General features: G+C 38.3%; 1 protein-coding gene across 5 annotated transcripts in view; it reads right to left on the bottom strand.

Moving 5' to 3' along the window:
* Positions 1 to 4,918: 4,918 nt before the first annotated feature.
* The window catches only part of LOC139472522 (RNA-binding protein Musashi homolog 2-like), an 89,821-nt gene continuing 82,618 nt past the window's right edge, over positions 4,919 to 12,121 (bottom strand). For all 5 annotated transcript variants that reach the window (XM_071254996.1, XM_071254997.1, XM_071255000.1 and 2 more), the window contains one exon: positions 4,919 to 11,016. Coding sequence is in view for 1 of the 5 variants with exons in the window: in XM_071254997.1 (XP_071111098.1) it covers positions 10,975 to 11,016 (42 nt within the window). In the remaining 4 variants the exon portion in view is untranslated. The remainder of the gene's footprint in view (positions 11,017 to 12,121) is intronic.

Raw genomic sequence — 12,121 nt, 5'->3', positions numbered from 1 at the left:
ACCAACATAGCAAAATTGACCAAAAACTGCTTCGATTAATTACTGTTGACATCCTCTGCCATGTATACGTAAATTGTAAGACGAGGGACTTGTAGCACAAGTTTTCGTTTTGAATTAACTTCTGTTCTGTTCTTTTCATGTTATGGAGAAGTTAATCTTTTTAATGCGTTCTTATTCTTTTTAGCATTTATTCACTTGGTAAGAATGCAAAATAAACTCTAGGTCAAACGATTTTATTAACATACACTGAATCCTACGTTCTATATCATTGAAAAACCGGGCACAGATCAAACACAACTTATAAAAGACTGGCAAAAAATATGGTTAATCTGTATCACCTAACGAATTAAAGTATCTCACTTTGTTCACAGTTGGGAGATGCTCTTTAATTAAATAGGTAATACTAGGCAGTGATACAATCTCATTAAAATCAGACGTTAGTTCTCGCTACCGCTAAACAAAGATCTGAAGACATCCCATCAGCGGTCACGTCAAAATGACCTTTCATCCGACCAATCAGAGCGTCGCTTACCAGATCATGAAAATGACAGTCGGAATGTGATTTCTTATCATACAACCTCGAAAACTTTAACACGGGGTATTCCGAACGATAGTTATAGGTTTAACGACTGAATCCATACAATCTAGACCATCTATTACCCATTCCAGAATGTTCTTTTATTCAGGTTTCAAATTTGTAATCGAGAATTTGTCAAAATATGTTTCAAAGCGTAGTCGCCAATTTGAAATTAGTGCTGTAAAGCACGAGAAAGCTGCCTTCTGATTGGTCATTCCATTGGTCAGCCAAAGTTCGCGCAAGTCGGTCTAACGTGATCCGTAATGGGATGTCCTCAGATCTTTGTTTAGCGGGAGTGAGAACTAAGGTCTGATTTTAATGAGATTGGGCAGCGATACTGATACACACGAATAGGGATTAAATGCGAGTTAGTGAGCAAACGTTGCTTCACAGTCAGCTATAATCCAGGTACACTGTAGATCATAGCCGTAATTATGACTACAGGCTGTTGTGATATAGCTGTAGTAATGACTACAGGTTGCTGTGATAAAGCTGTAATAATGACTACAGGCTGCTGTGATAAAGCTGTTATAATGACTACAGGTTGCTGTGATATAACTGTAATAATGACTCCAGGTTGCTTTGATAAAACTGTAATAATGACTACAGGTTGCTGTGATAAGGCTGTAATAATGACTGCGGGTTGCTGTGATAAAGCTGTAATAATGACTACAGGTTGGTGTGATATATCTGTAATAATAATTCCAGGTTGCTGTGACATATCTGTAATAATAACTCCAGGTTGCTGTAAAATATCTGTAATAATGACTACAGGTTGCTGTGATATATCTGTAATAATAACTCCAGGTTGCTGTGAAATATCTGTAATAATAACTCCAGGTTGCTGTGATATATCTGTAATAATAACTCCAGATTGCTGTGGTATAACCGTCATACTGACTACAGGCTACTGTGATGAAGCTGTAATAATGACTCCAGGTTGCTGTGATATATCTGTAATAATAACTCCAGATTGCTGTGGTATAACCGTAATACTGACTACAGGCTACTGTGATGAAGCTGTAATGATAACTCCAGGTTGCTGTGATATATCTGTAATAATAACTCCAGATTGCTGTGGTATAACCGTAATACTGACTACAGGCTACTGTGATGAAGCTGTAATAATGACTCCAGGTTGCTGTGATAAAGCTGTAATAATGACTCCAGGTTGCTGTAAAATATCTGTAATAATGACTACAGGTTGCTGTGATATATCTGTAATAATAACTCCAGGTTGCTGTGAAATATCTGTAATAATAACTCCAGGTTGCTGTGATATATCTGTAATAATAACTCCAGATTGCTGTGGTATAACCGTAATACTGACTACAGGCTACAGTGATGAAGCTGTAATAATGACTCCAGGTTGCTGTGATATATCTGTAATAATAACTCCAGATTGCTGTGGTATAACCGTAATACTGACTACAGGCTACTGTGATGAAGCTGTAATAATAACTCCAGGTTGCTGTGATATATCTGTAATAATAACTCCAGATTGCTGTGGTATAACCGTAATACTGACTACAGGCTACTGTGATGAAGCTGTAATAATGACTCCAGGTTGCTGTGATAAAGCTGTAATAATGACTACAGGTTGCTGTGATAAAGCTGTAATAATGACTACAGGCTGCTGTGATATAGCTGTAATAATGACTACAGGTTGCTGTGATATAACTGTAATAATGACTACAGGTTGCTGTGATATAGCTGTAATAATGACTACAGGTTGCTGTGATATAGCTGTAATAATGACTACAGGTTGCTGTGATATATCTGTAATAATAACTCCAGATTGCTGTGGTATAACCGTAATACTGACTACAGGCTACTGTGATGAAGCTGTAATACTGACTACAGGCTACTGTGATGAAGCTGTAATAATAACTCCAGGTTGCTGTGATATATCTGTAATAATAACTCCAGATTGCTGTGGTATAACCGTAATACTGACTACAGGCTACTGTGATGAAGCTGTAATAATGACTACAGGTTGCTGTGATAAAGCTGTAATAATAACTCCAGATTGCTGTGATATAGCTGTAATAATGACTACAGGTTGCTGTGATATAGCTGTAATAATGACTACAGGTTGCTGTGATATAGCTGTAATACTGACTACAGGCTGCTGTGATATAGCTGTAATAATGACTACAGGTTGCTGTGATGAAGCTGTAATAATGACTACAGGTTGCTGTGATAAAGCTGTAATAATGACTACAGGCTACTGTGATGAAGCTGTAATAATGACTACAGGTTGCTGTGATATAGCTGTAATAATGACTACAGGTTGCTGTGATAAAGCTGTAATTACGATTTCAGGCTGCTGTGATATAACTGTAATAATGACTCCAGGTTGCTGTGATAAAGCTGTTATAATGACTACAGGTTGCTGTGATATAGCTGTAAAAATGACTACAGGTTGCTGTAATATAGCTGAAATAATGACTACAGGTTGCTGTGATATAGCTGTGATAATAACTCCAGGTTGCTGTGATATAACTGTAATAATGACAACAGGCGGCTGTGATATAACTGTAACAATGACTCCATGTTGCTGTGGTATAGCTGTAATTATAACTACAAGCTGCTCTTTTATAGCCGTAATAATGACAAGCCGCTGTGATACAGCTGTAAAAATGACTACAGGTTGCTGTGAAATAACTGTAATAATAACTCCAGATTGCTGTGGTCTAGCTGTAATAATGACTACAGGTTGCGGAGATATAGCTGGAATAATGGCGACTCCAGGTTGCTGTGATATGGCTGTAATAATGACTACAGGTTGCTGTGATATAACTGTAATAATGACACCAGGTTGCTTTGATAAAACTGTAATAATGACTACAGGTTGCTGTGATAAAGCTGTAATAATAATTCCAGGTTGCTGTGATATATCTGTAAAAATAACTCCAGGTTGCTGTGATATATCTGTAATAATAACTCCAGGTTGCTGTAAAATATCTGTAATAATGACTACAGGTTGCTGTGATATATCTGTAATAATAACTACAGGTTGCTGTGAAATATCTATAATAATAACTCCAGGTTGCTGTGATATATCTGTAATAATAACTCCAGATTGCTGTGGTATAACCGTAATACTGACTACAGGCTACTGCGATGAAGCTGTAATAATGACTCCAGGTTGCTGTGATGAAGCTGTAATAATGACTACAGGTTGCTGTGATAAAGCTGTAATAATGACTACAGGTTGCTGTGATAAAGCTGTAATAATGACCACAGGCTACTGTGATGAAGCTGTAATAATGACTACAGGTTGCTGTGATATAGCTGTAATAATGACTACAGGTTGCTGTGATAAAGCTGTAATTACGATTTCAGGCTGCTGTGATATAACTGTAATAATGACTCCAGGTTGCTGTGATAAAGCTGTTATAATGACTACAGGTTGCTGTGATATAGCTGTAAAAATGACTACAGGTTGCTATGATAAAGCTGTAATAATGACTACAGGTTGCTGTGAAATAACTGAAATAATAACTCCAGATTGCTGTGGTATAGCTTTAATAATGACTACTGGCTGCTGTGATATAGCTGTAACAATGACTCCCGGTGTCTGTAGTATAACCGTAATAATGACTCCAATTTGCTGTGGTATAGCTGTCATAATGACTACTGGCTGCTGTGATATAGCTGTAACAATGACTCCCGGTGTCTGTAGTATAACCGTAATAATGACTCCAATTTGCTGTGATATAGCTGTCATAATGACTACAAGCTGCTGTGATTTATCTGTAATAATGACTATGTACAGGCTGCTGTAACACAGCTGTAATGACAACAGGTTGATGGTAAAAAAAACTTAACCTCTCAGGTGATTTATCATGTTTTATCAAATTTGTGATGTCATATTAAAAATCAGGAGTGGCAATTAAAGAATACTTCAACATGGTTTAATTTTTACAACCTAATTTCATTTCAAACTTTTAGACATCATAAAAAGAATCACATAATACACAACTGCAGATGGGAATCTTAGACATCTTATCTTTGAGAATCAATAAAATTGCTTTTTTGTTGGGAGGTAATTTTACAAATTGATGCAGGAATGAGTGATGGTTAAATAGAGAATTAAATTTAGCAATTTATTTCAATTTGAATTTTAAAAATAATGATTTTACCCCTCAGTTTATATATAAATGTATGTGTGTGTGAGTGTGTACATGTGAAACGAGCTGCTGTAATAAAGCAATACACAGTCAAATCTTATGGATTTTTCAGTAACCTTACAAAGTTGAGCAGTATGTACTCACAACATGAAAGAAAATTTTCTCAGCCACACAAAAATCCTCTAAATCAGAACAAAAGCAGTGATAAAGATTCAACCATTTTTATTTCAGAAAAAAATTGTGCACAAAACACGAGCCACAGACGACAACAAGGAGGCACAGGCCTGTAATGTGCCGGCTGGGCAGTCAAACATACATACATGGGTTACGATGGACAAGAAGTGTACATATGTCAGTGGCCTATATCACCATGGGGAGGGGGGAGGTAGAGGGAGAGGGAGGGGGCACAACATCAGCTGATGTGTAGAGCCAGATGCTAGCTACATGAAAGTGTTATACCTATTGCTAAACATACACGAAAAAATATTAAGTCAGCTTGGTCTTTGGCACTTGTCAATATTGTTCAAAGATAATGGTTTACCCTAGTTGCTAGATTATATTAAACAATGACAGGTGACTGGGGATGTGTGTTGGGTCAGGACCGACGCTTGGCTTCTTCTGCAACATTATCGACACTGCTGGGTCTCTGTAGTCCTGGCATACCACATCCACAGCACCATGTCTCACACAGGCTGGAGAATCTAGAGGTGAGTTAAGCCTAACAACTGAATGTCTACGTCGATTCACAATCATCAGTGTTCCACACTCACACCCAACACCAAAATACTACATTTGAAGTTTTATCAATCAATTTCCAAAGATTCTGGATGGGCTTACAGAGCACTGTTGCACGTAAAATCTTTAATTTAAATTATGCCACTCAACATTTGCTAAGGACCACACCTTTGACTGAAGATGACTATTTTGGTCCTTAGAAATGTTGAGTAATATATTTTCAAGCTCAAATTGTTAGGATTGATGTTTTCAGTTTTATCATTTTTTCCATCATGCTCTCTTGTTTTGTTTTCATTTTCTAGTACACTACATACATCAAGTCCCTCAAAAACACTCCAACTTCACAGTGAGATATTATGCCCTCCAATGATGTTGACATGGATGTGTGTGTGGGGACTGAGTGTTCACCGACAATATCTACAACAAGTTTCCGACCAGGCCTTGTGCCCGACATGTCATGTCAGCACACAAAGGTCAAGGTCGGTCAAATCACATAAACAGAGCACATGTCTACGGGTGACCTTGACCTACTGACGGATGCAGTGCCAGGTGGCGCTGTGGTATCACAACTGTTACGTCCACTGATACCCACCAATTATTGCTATTATCAAGATTATAACAAATTTTATTGCATGATTGTGAAGACTTCATACATTGTGCAAGATAACAATTTAAAATCTAAAATGCTAAAACTTGTTTGACCCGTTTCGTGAGCAGCTGTCTCTGGTCCCTTCAATAGCACTGAGTTGATTGCGTAGTACATTCAAAATATTTACATCCAATCATTTGATATACTTGTATATTTCACACAAAAAATTGCTACAATCACCCCAGCATGACTGCACTGGTAATAAGTTCAACTAGTCACTTGTAAGCTAATCAATGGTATTGTGCTTACACAGCAAAACATATCCTGTTCAAGGCAACAACCCCAAATCAATCAAGCCTTCCTCATAGTTAACGGTTATAAAGGGAGATAACTGACATCACAAGGGAAACAACTCAGTACATACTATACTATATCGTGTAGTTTCTAACTAGTGGACTGGGACATTTCCCTTGTCATATTCAAGCTGTGGTTTTCACATGCTCAAGTTAGCTGGTGTACCAAGAACATGTCTTATTTACAAATAATGTTAATGAGTTGAGAGGTAGATAACACAACTGAGTTGTTGCCCTCAACAGGAGATCGTGTGGTTTAATCGTTGGTGGTTTGGGATACACTGAATATTTGCTCCAGTCTGAACAGGAGCAGTAGCAACAAGGTGGAAATAAAGTCATAAATATGTTCTTTCCTCCAATGTTTTCCCCCAGACAAAACAAGATACCCTGAACAGGAGTTAACAGGGTTGTATTAGCTGCAAAGACATGTACTCTGTCTAAAACATGAAATTAACAATAACAGTAGGAAAAACCTCTATACAGACTCACGCTTTAGTTCTGTACACTTGAAGCACTGTAAGAAGTCATCGAGACATCCTATGTATACACGCGATCCAGGTCGCGGTCGTGTGACCTTGACCTCTCCCTAGAGCTAGCCTACAGATCAGCGATGTCAGATCACACGAAGTTTGATCAGGGGAGACAACTGAGATTCCATACCCCTTATGCCAGAGATGGCGTATATCCTACATATCCTTGTGATGCATTCCGTACAAGACTGTCATCAGCACTTCTACCTGAGGGCAACTTTTCCATCTGTGCAGTGAATATGTACACTTCAGTGAACTAATCAGTCTTTCAGTCAAATTTCAAAAGTGACATGTCCGCTCAATCAAATATGCTCCATGTCTTTTCACAGTAATCGAAAATGGTGTTTATTAATCCTCTCAATGACATCACATGTTAATCAATATGAAGGTGCATCTTTGGATGTACTTGCCACTGAAATGCATCACTCGCAGACTTTGGTTTCAAAAGTTAAAATGTCAAATTCCTACCTAGTAACTAGCTACGTATCAACTTGGGACGGATGACTTATGGCAGTTTCTAGGGAACTGCCACACATGTATAGCTATGTTCAGATCTGTAAGTACAATTTGTTATAGCTAACAAGGTACCTAATTCAACTTTGGAAAACTGATATGTCATGTAATGGGGTCTGTAGAATTAAATACAAAATAATGACATCCTTTCAATAAAATATCTCTCAATAGTCAATAAGGAATAATTTAGAATGATCCAACAGAAACTATTGCATGTTCTAGTTCATGAACAATTAGGATATCACCTCTACTATCGTCTACTCTACTCGGATCAAAATGTACAGAATAATTTTTGTCTACGTTTAACCCGTGGCCATGATAGTACTCAGAGTGGCTACTTGTCTTTCTAGCTAGTACACACACAAAGAGACAGATTTTTGGTAACATGAAACTGTCTACTCTGCTAAAATGGCTAGCTTTTCTTGTGTCAATGATCAACATATGTACACCCGGATATTCCACCCAAAAAAGCTTAATAATGATCTAAATTTAAAATCTCAAAGAGGTATAGAAATTTCGATGTATCAGATGAATACATGGCTGTATGACCAATGTCATGGCGAAGCTAATTAAAACTTTGTGCCAATAATTTAAATATATTTGCTAAAATACAATGCCAGGGAGTAAGATGTCTACAAATGTACATGCCTATAAACGATGAGGTCATCAAATGACCTTCACCATAACCTTGACCTTCAGTGACGGCATGACCTGACTGCGCTGATCTTCAACCGAAGCTAACGAGCCTCTCTAACGACTAACTATTGAACTACAGATCCTGAGGAATGTGGCCGTCGTCATGGCAACCTCGGCACAGGTCCAAATTGAAAAGACTGGACCGCTCTGTCCATGGCATTTAAATATACGAAAAATAACAACCAAGAGATGACAATCAGGGGTGCTGCCGAAGTTTCGGTAAAAACAGTAAAAATCAGTATTTACAAATTAAACATAGACTAACCAGATAAAATACTTGTAACAAACGCCTCCATCTTCAACTCTCCTTAACAATGGAGTAGGAAGGACGCTCCACACATACATCCTCGTACAACCACATCGCAATGAATATGATGCCATTTGGAAGATGGCAGTCGGACGGCAGCCATCTTGTAGGTGCTAACATTGCTTATCTAGAGAGGGGAGCTAACTATGTAGTGACCTCTTACGTCAATGTCTACTATTTCAACTTGTTCGTTGCTTAGTTTTGTACATTTATAGAGACTTTTCGAATCGTGGGAGAGATCATAGAGCTACAAACTACATTAAGGTTATTTACACACACAATAGTGCAAAAACAGTGAAAACCACATCAAAACCTACGCTACTGTTGACGTTGACAACATCCAGGTCTGTACAGAGGTAACCAACAAGTAAACAGTGGTCATATAAGTAGAAGCAATAATTACACACATTCACAGTAGTCCCTGCCATACAGATGACTGCAGCAGCGGGACCAGCGGTGCACGACGTCCATGTAGTCGCAGTCGACTGGAACATTGACGTGACCGCTGTAGTCGCAGTGAGGGGAGGGGGATCAATACCCTGTACACCTTTACCTGCCTACCATTCCCTTAAACATATCCCCAGGTGGCAACACCAATTGTCATTGGTGGCAACACCTCCTTTTCAGGTGGTATGCAACACCTGTCATCGGGTAACATGCAACACCTGTCCTCCGGTAACACGCAACACCTGTCCTCCGGTAACATGCAGCACCTGTCATCGGGTAACATGCGGCACCTGTCATCGGGTAACACGCAACACCTGTCCTCCGGTAACACGCAACACCTGTCCTCCGGTAACACGCAGCACCTGTCATCGGGTAACATGCAACACCTGTTGGCAGGACACCACACCTGTCCTCACTGAACGACCTTCCTCTGGTTGTATAACACTCGCATCGGATCATGTACTGACCAAACTCATTATGTAACATTGTACAGCTTTGGCTCTTCCAAGATATGACACACCGTGTCCACTGGAACTATCAAGTCCTTTGGTGAGGACTCTCATGTCCCAGACTGAGGGCTGTGAACCCTAGGCAAGGAATTGCTGGTGTCGGTTTGAGGACAGTGGATAGGGAGAGTTTGTCAGGAATGGCAGTCGGCAATAGAATGCGGTTTCGAGACACGGCTTCCTCCAGTGGGGCAAAAACAACATAGGGAGACTTTCGGTAGTTAAGTAAAATGTCCTTCCATAAAAATAAACTCTGACAATAAAATGAAAAATAAACATTGTTAAAATGGTAACAGGAAAAAAGTAGAGAAATAATTGATCTTCGATTGTTCAGAACTTCAAGTGATGGAAGATGAAAACACAGGTTTTGGACAAAGTGGTTGAAAAACATTTCATAAATATTTCGACTTCATCTGCAGTTGTGAAACGTCACGTCATAAAAATAAAACTTCTTGTAATGAATTTATATGGTGGGATTTCTAAAAAAATAAGTTGTTAAACGAAGGCAAAAAATAGCTACATTGTAAACATTTATAAAGCAAAATAGCGATGGAGGAAGATAAATCTATGAAGTGTAAAATTGAACTGAGACGACGCCATCAAGGTTGAGAATCACATAATATGTCCACATTTGTAAACAACCATTAAAACAACCGCTAAAATAGTATAAGTATGGACCTGCCAATTCGAGTAAAATTCTAATATTAAACATGCCAAATTATAATATACACTGCATAAACAAGGGCGACGCCCACCAACATCAAGTAACAGTTTCATCATAACAACTTTATACAAATGTATTGCTATCAGTGTAAATTTGTCAAAAACGTAGCTTACTAATTAAAAACATCTAAATAATGTTTGAGGTGAAAATACTTCCTTCCTAGTCTACGTTCTAACTGTGCAAGCCTGTAGGCCTTATTTGCAGAGGTTGTTTATACCTAGTTAACAATTAACTTCATAAGGAAGTACTCGCAGCTGAGTCTGACAACAGCCGAATCTAAATCGACCGACCATGCCATCTCGGGGGAAACAAGCTTGCTAATGCTCAAAATAAATACATTAACATTTCTTTTTAAAAATCCATGAAAATATAAGATCTTGGTTTAATGTCATGAACACAATAAAAATTGGTATAAAAACAAATTAAACAAATGTTAACTGATAATCTACATCAGCATATGTATGTATGAACGAGCTCAGATCACGAGCCATGTCAGCGTATGAATGACAGAGCTCGGTAATATGTCTACAATGTCTACAGCTAACTACATCTACACAACATTTATAACATGGACGTCAGACGAGTTAAAAACAAGTCAAAATTTGAAAATAAACCAATAAGAAGACCCCAAAATGGGTATTTCACAATGAAAACCAGAGGCAACATCATTAACCTTACGCAAAAATATTTACAATACCACTTATGACAATGAACAATACGTATGACATGAATAGTATAGGATGACCTCAGAGTCAAGTCGTCATAGTGACGAGAGTTGCATCAGGCCTCGGCAACAGTGTCGTTGTCGTGGTGACATCATCCACATGTTGTTGCGGCCGGTGAAGACTGGGGTCTTTCACCTCAAAAATTCTGACCAGTCAGCATGGATCCTCCGAAGCTTGGCTGAAAGGAAGATATTTTCATCATGATCAGTGAACTCCAATGAAAGTGTTTAAACATCTCCCTAAATTAATTCACATGATACGAGTTGGTTCACGTGTTAACATTTAATTTAACCATACAAGAAATCGGTGAATCAAAATATTCTTCAATTCCTACCAACTCTGGGTTTCGTAAAAAACATTGACTTGAAATCACTTACTCTCTAAATACAAAAATATCCTTTGCCAGTATATTGTTTTTGGTGTGAGAAAGAAATATTTTGCAAGATCATATCTCAACTGCCACAGTACGTTTTCTATCTACAGATAGAACTGAAACACTACAGAGACCTGGATCAAGCAAGGGAGACTACTCTAACACACATCCTATTTCAGGGACAGACAACTCATTCCAATACTGATCTATGCCTAGCAATAATATGCACCCTAAATTGACTCAGTATATTAAGTGCATCACTGAGACCTAGAAAAAATAACTCATGAACACATAGTCCATTACCAAGACCCCCATGTTAAATGCCTCATAAGCATATAGCATATTACTCAACGTTCAAAACAAGAAAAATAGGTCAATAAAGTAGATAGTTCAAACCGTCATTACTTGTCAATCTTAATTTGAATAATTTCATAAGCCCAGAGTATGTCAATTATTAAAGCCTGTCATTTTATCAAATTCTGCCCTGTCTATAGGATGTGTGTGTATATATACAATGACATGCAGGGAGGAAAATATAAATCAAGAATAATGATAAAAGCAGATGTGCAAATATTTGTGAAAAATTAGCATGTTCTTCTTTTTCTACTATGGAGCAAAATATAATTTTGTTAACGCGAATAGGTGAGGGTGTTTGGTTTAACGCTGCTTTAAACAGTAGTTCAACCATATCACAGCGAATCAGCTGAAGCCTGAAGTTAGACGGTCTTCACTTGGATGAGGGCCACAAGTAAGGTATAGTGCTGACAAACCTAAAAAAATAATCAGGGCGAACTGGTATTCGAACCCATGATCAGGTTCCTGACACGCCTAAGGGATGCAACTCTGCACCACGAATTGCAGCGCCTTAGACAGCCTCGCCACCCGTTCACCCTCACTTTATATAAAGTAC

Source organism: Haliotis cracherodii, unplaced genomic scaffold (genome assembly GCF_022045235.1).
Source record: "Haliotis cracherodii isolate W230 unplaced genomic scaffold, xgHalCrac1.p SCAF_24, whole genome shotgun sequence".
Taxonomy (NCBI): Eukaryota; Metazoa; Mollusca; class Gastropoda; order Lepetellida; family Haliotidae; genus Haliotis; species Haliotis cracherodii.
Note: the sequence above shows the minus strand (reverse complement) of the source record. Positions and strands in the feature narration are given on the sequence as shown.